This window comes from Narcine bancroftii, chromosome 6, assembly GCF_036971445.1.
Source record: "Narcine bancroftii isolate sNarBan1 chromosome 6, sNarBan1.hap1, whole genome shotgun sequence".
In the NCBI taxonomy this organism is placed as follows: Eukaryota; Metazoa; Chordata; class Chondrichthyes; order Torpediniformes; family Narcinidae; genus Narcine; species Narcine bancroftii.
In genome coordinates this window covers 96,944,006-96,957,683 of record NC_091474.1, presented here as the reverse complement: position 1 = coordinate 96,957,683, position 13,678 = coordinate 96,944,006, and the positions used below count along the sequence as shown (strand labels likewise).

At 49.1% G+C, this 13,678-nt stretch overlaps 1 protein-coding gene across 6 annotated transcripts in view; it reads right to left on the bottom strand.

Annotated features, from left to right (window-relative positions):
* alox5a (arachidonate 5-lipoxygenase a) overlaps positions 1 to 13,678 on the bottom strand; it is a 108,916-nt gene that overhangs the window by 29,053 nt on the left and 66,185 nt on the right. For all 6 annotated transcript variants that reach the window (XM_069885845.1, XM_069885843.1, XM_069885846.1 and 3 more), the window contains 2 exons: positions 10,911 to 11,083; positions 8,628 to 8,774 (listed from right to left, as the gene is read on the bottom strand). In XM_069885845.1, the coding sequence (XP_069741946.1) occupies positions 8,628 to 8,774; positions 10,911 to 11,083 (320 nt within the window). The remainder of the gene's footprint in view (positions 1 to 8,627; positions 8,775 to 10,910; positions 11,084 to 13,678) is intronic.

The window sequence follows — 13,678 nt, the reverse complement described above, 5'->3', positions numbered from 1 at the left end:
TTTAGACGTCAACCTTTCCGTTTGTCCCAATCCACAAAGAAGCCAAACTTTCTCAATTAAGTGATTATCGTTTCCAATGTGCCTTCCACATTCTCTGTGTAAATTTAAATTTAGACATACAACACAATAACAGGCCCTTCTGGACCACAACCCCAACTACACCCAACTGAGCTATATCCCCCATATGTTTGGAAGGGTGGAAGGTAACCAGAGCACCCGGAGGAAACCCATGCAGACAGACACTTACAGACAGCACTGAATTCAAACCCTGGTCACTGGCGCCGTAATGTTGTTGCCCAAAAATGAAAGTGACTATATTTCTGAAATTACAGACTCTAAGGCACTTTATATTATTTTTGGGTAATAACTGGCACAATATAAAACCAAGTTGCTTGTCTTTCTTTCCTTCTCCTTCAAGATTCAATTTATTGTCATTGCAATAAAATTACGTCATATTACATAAAATTGTCTTTTGCATGCTGTAAGGCACAGATTCACCATCAGCAGAAATTTTCTGAAGCTCCACTTACAGTCAGAGAGGGAGAAGCAAAAGAGAGTTCCCCTCCCCTCCCCCCGAGTCACTGAGTGTCCATAGATTTGCCTCCAGTGCTCCCTCAACCCTCGCAGCCACACAGACCACACAGTCCAAACTATCAGCTACCCGAGCTCCAGATGCGAACCTCTGACACGGATAGGAACCCTTCAGTGCCTTCTACTTCAGCGCCCTCTCCCATCCCGTTCTAATACCTGGTACCCCTAGCAGTTCCAGCTAGTCTCCAGTCCGCAGACCAATGTGAATCTCCCGACAGCAGCCCACAGTCTCCGTGGGTTCCTCGCCTCAAGTTGCCAGCAGCTCACTGCATGCATGGGCCTTTCAGCTGCAGAGCCCCCTCACTGATCCACCATTGTGGTCACTGTCCTGTGGATCATTTCCTCTGCTTTTCCTTCTCAGATGGGGGATAGTCTTTCCTTTTTCTGGTGCTCTGCGCCAGTCCTCCGCTCCCCCGAGTTCTGCAACCCTTCATGGCTGCAGCTGATCAGACATGCCGCTATCTTGGGTGCAGACCCTGCAGTCGTGGGATTTTAAATAAAACTACAGTTGGCTCCTTGAACAGGCCATTCAAAGCCTGTGCAGAGATGACGATAGTTGCACTGGGCGGTTGGACCCTGTGGGAGCGCTGTATCTCTGCTCCTCACTCCCCATGTGTCTGCACTAGCAGCACTGCAATTTTTCCTGTTCTAAGCTTTGTATGTCCACCCAGTCTATCAAAAAGTTGTAAATTCCAAAATCTAAATGAACTGCTAACAGGTTTCAGATTCAGACTGTGACTTTCTGAAGGCTACTAAATATTAACAATTCTAAACCTTGAGAAATCATTGATAAGTAACCAGTTGGAGCACAGTCCAGCCCGGGGAGGATTTGAAGGCCCTGGAGAGTATCCGGAGATTAATTGACCTCCCATCACTGAACGAATCTCTGTGAGGTGCTGCCAAGAAGGTAGCCGGCATCATAGAGGACCCCCATCACCCTGTTCACAGGGATACCTTTGGGCCTGAAGGGTTCAAGAACAGTTTCCAACAGCTGCCAGACTCTCAAACCTCCCCTTGTTACACCAAACAACACCATCTCCAAAAAGGACTGTGTGCATCTCTGAAAAATAACTCTGGGATAGCTGTGAAAATTTGTTATTTTGCATTCTTTTTCTCTTTTCAATTCATGGTCCAAATGCAAACCTGGGAATTATAGGCCTGCAAGTCTGACGTCTGTGGTGGGCAAGTTGATGGAAAGTGTTCTGAGGGATGCTATTTACAAATTTTTGGAGGTACAGGGATTGATAGGGAGTAATCAGCATGGTTTTGTCAGGCTTTGTAGATCATGCTTGACAAACCTGATTGAGTTCTTCGAGGGGGTTACAAAAAAGGTTGATGAAGGGAAAGCTGTGGATGTTGTCTATTTGGACTTTAGTAAAGCTTTTGATAAAGTTCCCCACAGGAGGTTAGGAAAAAAGGTGGAGGCATTAGGTATAAATAAAGAGGTAGTGAAATGGATTCAGCAGTGGTTGGATGGGAGGTGTCAGAGGGTAGAGGTAGAAAATTGTTTGTCCAATTGGAGGCCGGTGACTAGTGGAGTTCCTCAGGGTTCGGTCCTGGGTCCACTATTATTTGTTATATATATTAACGATGTGGAGAATTGGATAAGCAAGTTTGCGGATGACACAAAGATTGGTGGTGTTGTGGACAGTGAGGTAGATTACCGTAGATTAAAAGGTGATTTAGGAAGGCTGGAGGTGTGGGCTGAGAAATGGCTGATGGAATTTAATACCGATAAATGTGAGGTGCTACATTTTGGAAAGGCAAATTTAAATAGGTCATATACATTGAATGGTAGACAATTGAGGAGTGCAGAGCAACAAAGGAATTTAGGAGTTATGGTAAATAGTACCCTCAAGGCTGATACTCAGGTAGATGGTGTGGTGAAGAAGGCATTTGGAATGTTGGCCTTCATAAATCGGAGTATTGAATTCAAGAGTAGGGAGGTTATGATGAAATTGTACAAGGCATTAGTGAGGCCAAATTTGGAGTACTGTGTACAGTTTTGGTCACCAAATTATAGGAAAGATATAAACAAAATAGAGAGAGTGCAGAGAAGGTTCACGAGAATGTTGACAGTGTTTCAAGGTTTGAGTTACAGGGAAAGGTTGTGCAGACTAGGGCTTTTTTCTCTGGAGCATAGAAGATTGAGAGGGGACTTGATAGAGGTGTTTAAGATTTTAAAAGGGACAGACAGAGTAAATGTGGATAGGCTTTTTCAATTAAGAAAGGGGGAGATTCAAACTAGAGGACATGGTTTAAGATTGAAGGGGGAAAATTATAAGGGGAACATGAGGGGAAATTTCTTTATGGAGAGGGTGGTGGTGATGTGGAATGAGCTTCCGGCAGACGTGGTCGAGGAGGGATCATTGGTTACATTTAAGGAAAGACTGGATCGTTACATGGATAGGAGGGGACTAGAGGGGTATGGACTGGGTGCTGGTCAGTGGGACTAGGAGGGTGGGGATTTGCTACGGCATGGACTAGTGGGGCCGAACTGGTCTGTTCTGTGCTGTAAATGGTTATATGGTTATATGGTTATATGGTCGTACAGACCTTTCTGGCCCCTGAGCCCGTGGCACCCAATACACACGTGACCAATTGACCTCCAACCCTGGTACATTTTGAAGGGTGGGTGGCATCTAGTGGAAATCCACATGGACACGGGGGGAAACGTACAAACTCCTTACAGACCTGGGTCGCTGGCGCATTAACTGCTAAGGTTATGTATACCCTTTTAGTCTTTTACCAAGTACCTGTTGGGCCTCGACAAGTAAGGATGTACAATGTATATGACAATAAACTCGTTATGGTTATTGAATTGTTAGCAAAGACAAGGTATTTTAGTAATGTCACACACAAAAGTTCTGGAGAAACTCAGCAGTGCCCATAGGAAGTAAAAGCAAGTCCATACTTTGGGTTGGAGATGGGGGCGTGAGGAGAGGAGAGCAGGGACAGGCGAACAGGAAAGAGGTGATGCAGGTGGATGGGTAAAAGCTGAGAAGTTAGAGGACAGAAGGCTAAGAAGGGTGGATCTGAAAGAAAGGGAAGGGGTTGGGGAACTGGAGGGGTAGGGAAACAGAGAGAGCAGAGGAAGAGGGTTAATGGAAATTGGAGCAGTCGGTCATGATGCCGTTGGGTTGGAGAGTACTGAGATAGAATATAGAGTGCTGTTCCTTCAATTTGCGGGTGGCCACAACCTGGGAATGCATAATGCCAGGGTCAGATGTGTTGGTGTGGGAATGGGGTGGGGGATTAAAATGGCTGGTTACTGCGAGGTACTCGCCATTGTCATGGACAGAATGAAGGTGCTTAACGAAGCAAAATCCCAGCCTACACCCAGTCTCTCCGACATAGAGGAGACCACAGTGGGAGCATCGGATGCAGTAGACGACCCCGAATGATTCACAGTCGTTGCTTCACTTGGAACGATTGTTTGGGGCCCCAAATAGTGGAGAGGGCAGAGGAGCAGGTGCGTGCAGTATTTCCTGTGATCGCAGGGACAGGTACCAAGGCGACGATGGGTGGTAAGGGAGGGAGTCATCCCAGTGGGAGGTGGAGAGGGGGAGATGGGTTCACGGAGGAAGTTGCAGAGAATAATATGTTGGTTGTGGAGCTGGTGAGGTGGTGGGTGTGGACAAGGGGAAATCTGTCATCAGATCTAGGGTAAGGAGATAGGGGTCAGGGCAGATGTGCGGGAATTGGAGAAGATATATCTGTTGGGTGAGGTCCGAGTTAATAGCAGTAGAGGGGAAGCTACAATTTCAGAAGGAGGAGGACATCCCAGATGTCCTGGAATGTAAGGCCTCATCTTGGGAGAAGATGCAGCAGAGATGGAGGAATTGAGAGGAAGGAATATACATGGTAAATGGTCGGGCACTGAGGAGAGCAGATTGATCTGGGAATACAGATACGTTATTCCCTGAAAGTAGCGTCACAGTTGGACAGGGTTGTTAAGGAAGCTTTTGGAATCTTTGCCTTTATAAATCAAAGTATTGAGTATAGGAATTGGGATATTATGTTGAAGTTGTTTAAGACATTGGTGAAGCTGAATTTGGAATATTGTGTGCAGTTTTGGTCGCAAAACTACAGGATGGATATCAGTAAGATCAAAAGAATGCAGCGAAGATTTACTGAGGTGTTGTCCGTCTTCAGGGATTGAGTTACGGGGAAAGATTAAACAGGTTAGGACTTTATTCCTTGGAGTTAAGAAGAATGAGGGGAGATTTGATAGAGGTTTACAAAGTTATAAGAGGTATAGACAGAGTGGATGTGGATAAGCTTTTTCCTCTTAGATTGGGGGAGATAAATATGAGAGGTCATAGTTTTAAACTAAAAGGGGAAAGGTTTAGGGGGAACATTAGGGAAAGTTCTTCACTCAGAGAGTGGTGGGAGTGTGGAATGGGCTGCCATCTGATATGGTGAATGAGGGCTCGATCTTGAATTTTGAGTAAATTGGATGGATGGAAGAGGCCTGGAGCAGGTAGTGGGACTAGCAAAATGATGATCAGCATAAGACTAGGGTCTTATGGCTTGTTTTCTGTGCTGTGGTGTTCCTTGTAGGGGACAGGGTGGGAAGAGGTGGAGTTGAGGTAGCTGTGGGAGTTGGCGGGTTTGTAGATGATATCTGTTGAGAGCTTGACTCCTAAGATAGAGATCAAGAAAGGGGACATAGTTGCTAGAGATGAACCAAGTGAAGTTGAGGTCGAGGTGGAAGTTGGCAGAAAAGTTGATGAATTCATCGTGGGTGCATGAGGCAGCCGTCAGTGTTGCAGAGGAAGACTTGAGGGGCCTTGCCTGTGTCGGCTTGTAGCATGGATTGTTCCACGTAGCCAACAAAAAGGCTGGCATAGCTGGGCCTCACGTGGGTACCCATGACTACCCCCTTGACATGGAGAAAGTGGGATGAGTCAAGGCAGAAATTATTGAGGGTGAGGACAAGTTCTGCCAGTCGGAGGAGGGCAGTGGTGGAGGGTCTGTTGTTGAGAATGAAATGAAGGGCTTTAAGACCTTCAGTAAGGTGTACATAGGATGTCCATGGTGAAAATTAGGCGGTCCAGTCCAGGGAACTGGAAGCTGTTGAAGTGATGGAGAGCATGCGAGATATTGCGGATGTAGGTGGGAAAAGACTGGACCGGGGGGCTACAATATTGAGTCAAGGTTATGATAGCAGTTCGGTGGGGCTGGAACATGTGGAGGCAATGGGTCTACTGGGGCAGTTTGGTTTGTAGATCCTGGGTAGGATGTTGAACTGGGCATTGTGGGGTGGGATGCTGTGGAGGGAGATGACCAGAAGTCAGTGACAGTGTCTGAAAGTTGTCATGTGGCCATGGCAAGATAGGGGATGGTTGACATCTTGACAGCAATTAGAAGTAATAGCAATCCAGAGTGGGAAAAGGGCTCAGTGTCCAAGAGGAGGAAGAAGGCTGAAGGTGGGAGAAGAGGTCTTCAGTGGGGGGCGGGGGGGGGTGAAGAAGTGGGCATAGAGGTGGAGACAATGGAGGATGTGTTTGGCATTTGATGTGTGCGGAATTGCTGAGATGTGGCCGAAGTAGGACAATGGTGAGGCCTTTAAGGAGGACAGAGTGTTCCGTTTCCAAGAGGGGAAGGCCAGAGGGGTTAGAGTGGGGACCAGTGAGCTGGTGGGTGTTAGGGGGGAGGAAGATGTGTGTGGGGGGTGGGGAAAGGTGCTGAAGAATTCGGAGGAAGAAGGTGGAGGATCGCAGAGATCAAAAGTGAAGGGTGAGAAGAAAGGGGAACCTAGTAGGGAGAGGTGTGGGAGGGGGGGGAGAGGAGTGAGGAGATAGGGAAGGCTAAGGAGTGGAGCTGGGTAGGGAAGGGACGGGGGGGATCCATGGTTCTGTCCTGGGGAAGGCTGAGGCTAGAACCTCAGCCATGGCACTGTGTCCGGCCATGGAGAAAGAGATTTCTCGGCGGGGTGGGGGGGTTAGTGTAAACATGGATATGATTTCCAGTGGGAGGACTGAGGCCTGAAGGTAACAGAGAAGAGAGGACTGTGCCCATTGAAACACAAAAGTCTGCAGATGCTGTGATTGTAGTAAAAACACACCAAAATGCTGGAGGAACTCAGCCGGTCCTTTCAGCGTCCATTGAAGACAAAGATATATTGTTGACATTCCGGGCCTGAGCCCTTCTTCAAGGAATAAGCAGAATGAGCCAGAAGCAGGAAATCTCCGAAAGTCTCAGGATTCAGTTGATGCCGACTGTGGGTAGGAATCCAGACCAACAAAAGGGTTCATTGGGGAGAGAGGCAAGAACTTATCTTGTTTGTGCAAAAGGAGAGACAGAGCTAGGGAAAGAAGCAAGGGTTGGGGTGGATTTAACGAAAGACCAAGAAGTCGATATTGGAAGGGGCCTAGTAAGAAGATGAGGTGCTGTTCCTCCAATTTACGGGGTGGTCTCAGTCTGGCAGTACACGAGACCATGGACAGCGAACGGGATGGAGAACTGAAATGGGTGGCCACTGGGAGATCCATGCTATTGCTGAGGTGCTCAACAAAGTGATCACCCAGTCTGTGCCCGGTCTCTCCAATGTAGAGGAGACCACAATGGGAACACTGGTTTCAGTAGATGTCCCCTGCAGATTCTCTTGGAAAGATGTTTGGTGGTGAGGAAGAAGGGAGTGAGCTGTCCCTGCAGAAGGTGGAGAAGGGAGGAAGGGAATATGTGTCTCCACATGTGATCCTGTGGATTGACCTCTGATCCATTTCTCTCCAGCAACTGTAGCACACTGTGATGCAGCCACCCAGGACACCCGCAATAGAGCCAGTAGCCTTGCCTGCTTCAGTCTTCTCAGGAAGTGCAGCTGCTGTTGCACCTTCCTGACAAGTGAGGAGATGTTGAGTGTCCACGATAGGTCACTAGTTAGGTGGACTCCAAAGAACTTGATGCTCTCTATTCTGTCTACACAGGAGATGCTCCACTTCCACCACACATCCTTCCTCACCACCATTTGGGGCCCCTAACATTTCTTCCAAGTGAATTTGCAAGGGTCATCTACTGCATCCGGTGCTCCCGTTGTGATCTCCTTTACTGGATGGAGACTGGGAGATCACTTTATTGAGCACCTTGGTTCCATCTGCCGCAATAGCGTGGATCTCCCAGTGGCCACCCGTTTCAATTCCCCATCCTATTTGCTTGCTGACAGGTCTGTCCATTGTCTCATTCACGGCCAGAATGAGACCACCTGCAAATTGGAGGAACACCAGCTAATCTTCTGACTGGGCCCCCTCCAATCAGATGGCATTAATATCGACTTCTTTGGCTTTCATTAAATCCCCCCCCCCTCACTTCTTCCCCATCATCTTCCCCCAGGAATGTCCCTCCCTTCCATCTCCTTTCGCACAAACATTATAAATTCTTACCTCCTCTCTTATCATATGAAATGAACCCCTTTTGTTGGTCTGGATTCCTCCCCCCAGCCGGCATCGACTGAATCCTGAGACTTTCAAAAATTCCTTCTTCTGGCTCATTCTGCTTATTCCTGGAAGAAGGGCCCAGGCCTGGAACGATGCCAATACCTCCTTGTCTCCTATGGACACTGTAAAGACTGGCTGAGTTCCTCCAGCATTTCATTGTGTTTCTAGGACTGTGTTTATGCAGTGAGTTGTTATGATCTTGAACATTGTAAGCTCAGTGGAAGCAAGACTTTCCCAGTGGGATGAATGATCATTCGAGATGTAGTGAGAAATTGACAGGTGAATGGGGGAAGATCCAGGCCAGTGGGGCTGACCCAGGTCAGTGGGGCTGACAGGAGAGGCTTTCATGGAAGAACTGAGCTGTCCATTCTCCTGCTGTGGGCCCTGGCCCCAAATGCCCTGACACCATCTAAATCACCAGCCTCACAGCGGACTCCCAGTGAAGAGTTTCGGCTCGAAATGACAAGCATTTTCTTTCTCCTGCTGACCCCATTTGACCCATGACAGAGAAGCTGTGGCAATGGAGCACTGACTGGTTTAATTTAATTGGCCGTGCTGCCCATTCACTGCAGTCCCACGACACCGTCTCCCAGTTACCTGGATTGCAATGGGTATCAGCTTCTGCTTTGAATTGTTGTACAGTAGGCAGATGGGTGCAGTGAGGTACTGCATGGTGCAGGGGTCAGTGCTGTTGGCAGGAACTCCATCCATGATCTTGTAGTCTGCCAGGTAAATGTTCCCTTCCTGCCCACAATGAAAAGACAAGATGAAAACAGTGAAATCATGGGAGAGATGTTAGCTCCACAGTCACTCAACTCCTTGCTTCTCTGTCCATGCCCCACCCCTAGTGCTGATCCCACACTCGTTCCAAAGCCCCATTGCAGCCCTTCTCCAGAAACCATATTTTCCCAATTACATTCTTGGACATTTTGCCTATGGTGATAAATTTCTATTCCCATCTTCCGGTTTTCCTTTTACCTAATCTATGGCTGTCGAATCTTCCCTCAACCTCCCCTTCCCCTGAGGTTGACAATACAGCCAATCCCGCACCTGAAATCCTGGACACCTTTCCCACACAATCACAATCTACAGGTGGCGGCACTGCCAGGGCTGCTGTAACGGCAACATTGCCGCTGGTGTGGAACCGCAGGGAGCGGGGAGAGGAACCACGGCGCTCCTGAGGGGTCCAACCACCCAGTCTGACTGCCGCCAGTTCTGTACAGGCTCTGAATGGCCTGTTAAAAGAGATGACGGTGGATTTATTTAAAAATCCCGCGACTGTGAGGTCCGCGCCCAAGATGGCGGCGCTTATAATCATCAGCACCCTCGAAGGATTGCAGACTCCAGAGAAGCAGAGGACTGGGGCAGGGCACCAGAAAACAGGGAGACCACCCCCCCATTTGAAAACAGAGGAGAGGACCCAGGGGATGGTGATCATGGCGGGGAGAGGTTCTGTGGCTGAAGAATGCACAGGTGGCAGGCTCCTGGCGACACAAGAAACCTCCACAGGGTGTGGGCTGCTGGCATCTGCGGTCAAGGGACTCACACTGGGCTGCTGACTACTGGAGACGGGTTCAAGACTGGCTGAAGGGGTACCAGGTATCGGAACCAGAATGCGAGAGGGCGCTGAGGGGTTCCCGATCGTGTCAGATGTTTGGAGCTGGAGATCAGGCTGTTGATGGTTTGGACGGGACCCTGTGTAGGTGCGGAGACTGCGTGCGTTCTGGAGGTGGATCCATGGATGCTCGGGGACTCTGAGAGGACTTTCTTTTGCTTCTCTTTCTCTGACTGTACTGCTTCAGGCAATTTGTACTGATGGAGAATCGGTCTGTCTACAGCAGACGCAAACAAATTCTGTGTAATATTGCATTGTGTCTATTCAATGACAAAGAAGAATCTTGACTCCTTGACACTTCATCATCCAGGTCCAGGTTGTCACTGAGGGATCTGCTGGAGGCTCTCAGTGGTTCAGTGAGAGGAATGGTCACACTGCAACCTTTCATAATTTCTTCCCTCCCACTGGCTTCTGAGTTCCTCCTGCAGGTCGTGTGGGGCTTCAGATTCCAGCGTCGGTGTCTTCCCTGCATCCATGGTCACTGTGGGAGTTGATCCGCACAGGGACTGGGGCCCTTCCCGTCTTCACTGACTTCAGCCATGACCTGCCCACCAGCGACATGAAAACAGCATTCAGCCATGGGCTAATAAAAGCAGTGGCACAAGAGTACCGGTCAACGAGCATCTCCAACCAGAGAGACTCTGGTCACTGCCATTACTGATCCTGAGGCCCAGAGGAAAGCCCCAACAGAGCAAGGGGGTGGTCGGTGGGGAACCACCCTCTGCAGTGACCCAGGGTTCCGGTTGGGGTCAGTGGGGAACCCTCTCCCCCAGTGACCCAGGGTTCCAGTTAGGATCTGTAAGGAAACCCCCCTCCCCCAGTGATCCAAGGTTCCGTTTGGGGTCTGTAGGGAACCCCCCTCCCCCAGTGACCCAGGGTTCCAGGTGGCATCTGTGCAGTTTCTGTGGGACCCCCCCTCAGTGACCCAGGGTTTTGGGTGTGGTTTGTGGGCCCCCCCCCTAGTGACCCAGGGTTCTGGATGGGGTCTGTGGGGAATTTCCCCCTATCCCAGTGACCCAGGGTTCTAGTTGGGGTCTGTGGAGAACCCCCAGTAACTCAGCATTTTGGGTGAGGTTTGTGGGGACCCCCCCCCCCTCCAGTGACCCAGGGTTTTGGATGGGGTCTGTGGGGAACACCCTTCCTGAAGTGACCAAAGATTTTGGGTGCAGACTGCAGGGAACCCCCCAGCTGCCAATGACCCAGGAATTTGGATAGGACCCCCCCCCCCACCCACTGCCACGGTGACCCAGCCGAGTGTGTTTTACCTTTATCTCTTCCTCGAGTGTCAGCTTTCGCTCCAGGCAGATTTCCACCATGTCATTTGTCACTGGGAACTTGTCCGGGAGTTTGTTGCACTTCTCAAAAATAACAGGATTGCAGCCGTTGAGGAATTGGTAACCAAACATGAAGTCCTCCTGCCAGTGTTGCATGACGTACTCTACAAGGGGCACAATGTAGGACAAACTCTTTCAGGACTTGGCAACAAGTTGTCTCAACGCATCATTCCCTCTCTGCTTCTGTTCTACATCACTTGACATCCTCATCCACCATTCATGCCTCTAAAGTCCCAGGTGGTCCCCATCCATCGTCCACAGACTTCTGGGACGCCTTTGATGTACTATTCAGCACATGCAAAGCTTCTAGGTTTCCTCCCTCTTTCACTGGCCTTAATTCTAAGATTCACCGCCCTTCTGGAGTTTTAGTACAAAATTGTTCACCTTGGAGTTAGCCTAGTGGTGAGTACAACACTGTCACAGGGCCAGCAATCAGGACTGGAATTCCAATCCCATGTTGTCTGGAAGGAGTTTGTAGGTTCCCCCCGTGTCTTCGTGGGTTTTCCCTGGGGGCTCCAGTTTCCTCCCACCCTTCAAAATGTACTGGGAGTTGCAGATAATTTACATGTCATTGGGTGGCACGAGAAGGGGCTTCTTTTTACATTATGTCTAAATTTTAAAAATTTAAAAATGTAACATTTATAAATTTTAAAAAATGAACTCATCAATCAAACAATGGGGGCTGCCAAGGTAGGGGCGATAACTGCCCCCAATGCCCTTCAGCCATCCCCAGACTGGGTTAGTCTGGTTAATCAGGACCATCCCTTCCCAGGACACTGGATTCTGTCCGCGGTGAGTGGGGAGAGGCTGAATATAGGGATTCAGCCAGTGGTTGCTCCCACCTCTTGCGAAGGCCAGGCCTGATTTGATAAACTGCTGAGACAGCTGGGGCCACAATTCGAAGGCCCGCCCACAGGAGCTGGTGTTAAACAGGGAAGAAGGTGGGGAAGATCAGCGCTGAAAGATCTGGAGGGCCCCGTCTTTGTTCAAAGAAAGTGTAGGAGAATTCTCCATGGCTGCGGATGGGCATCTGATGGTGGAGGAGAGGTTAATGTTCCACCTGGATCCCGCCATTTATGAACATAAAGACCAAAGTCATCCTCTAAACTAAATTATCAAAAAGACAATAGTTCTACCACAGCAGGGAGGCTTGGGGCCAAGACTGAACAGAGCCAGGAAGAAAATGGAGGGATGAGTCCTTCATCAGATCTTCAAAGCAGAGACATCCAAAAGGAGGTTTGATTTCACCATGAGCTGAGACAAGGTAGTTATTTTCCAGTGACTGACAGAACCACAATCACAGGACAGAGATTTTGGGCGGTAAAGATTTAACACTGCGGAGATCGCAGTTCTGAAGCCCCCCCAAGGGTCCCAAGTTGTATCCGTGATGGGTGGACGCTGGTGGAGGGGCTGCTTGTGTTGGCGCTTCTTATGTTTGCAGTCGGCATTCACCTTGTCCAAGGAAGATGTGACGAGCTTGATGTCTTTAGTTTAGCACAGTAACAGGCTCTTCTGGCCATGGGCCCGCCCCAGCCAAATACACCTTGTGGCCAATTAACCTACTAACTCCGCCAGACTTTGGAGGAAACCGGAACACTATGTGAACACAGGGAGAATGTACAAACCCAATACTGACAGTGGCTGATTCGAACCCGGGCTGCTGGCAATGCACTATCCACTATACTAACCAATAATGTCAGAGGTCAGGGGTCCTCAAGAGTTGCTGAGAATATCACATTCCTTCAAAGGTTCTTGGAGAAGGTCCTTGAAGCATTCGCTCGGTCCCTTGTACCTCCTTGGTCTGACTGAGCTCGAAGCAGTGTGCTCATTCTGGGAGTCTAGTGGATGGGGCTTGCCATGAGAGCTGGTTCAGGCTGAGAGAGGGCTCGAAGCTGGAGGAGGTGGTGTTCAGGGAGAGATGGTGCATCTGAGTCTATCCTACGACCAGCAGTGGTGCATCTCTTCGAGGGGATGGTAGATCGGGACCTTGATGGTAGGTTTGAAGTTTTGATATTTAAACATTACTTCCCTTAGATGGCTATGTTAAAGAGGTGTTAGATTGCGTCGCTGATGACTTCCCAAGAGATGAAAGGTGGTGTGCATTGTCTGGGTCTTGATGTGGCTCACAACCATGGGAGAGGGCCATTATTCTGCAGTGTGAACAAGAAAGATCTTGCTTTTGGGCAAGTTGAGTGCAAGATCCATCTTCATCCACACGTCAGGGAGGGAATCAGAGAGACCCCAGAGCAGATCTGCCCACTCACCTTCACACCTCTGGGACTGAGGCTGAGGGTGCAGGTAACGATGTCTAAACAGTTCTGACCCTACTGCAGGTCATTCCACTGGGACTAAAAGTGAAGCCTTTCTGCAAGGAGGATAGTTGTGATGATATAACCTGTTGAGTTGATTGGCAGGAACCAATCTGTACAGTGGATGAGACAGACGTGGATAAGACAAAGGAGATGACCGTACACTTCAGGAGGATGAAGAGCGATCACCCTCCATGATTAATAAATCGTAGTAGAGAGAGTGGAGAGCACCAAGTTCCTTGGCATCCACCTAACTAATGACCTATCATTGATTGACACTCAACATCTCCTCACTTGTCAGGAAGGCACTTCTCGAGAAGACTGAAGCGGGCAAGGCTACTGGCCACCATCTTGTCAACCTTCCACAGGAACCCTATTGAGAATGTCCTA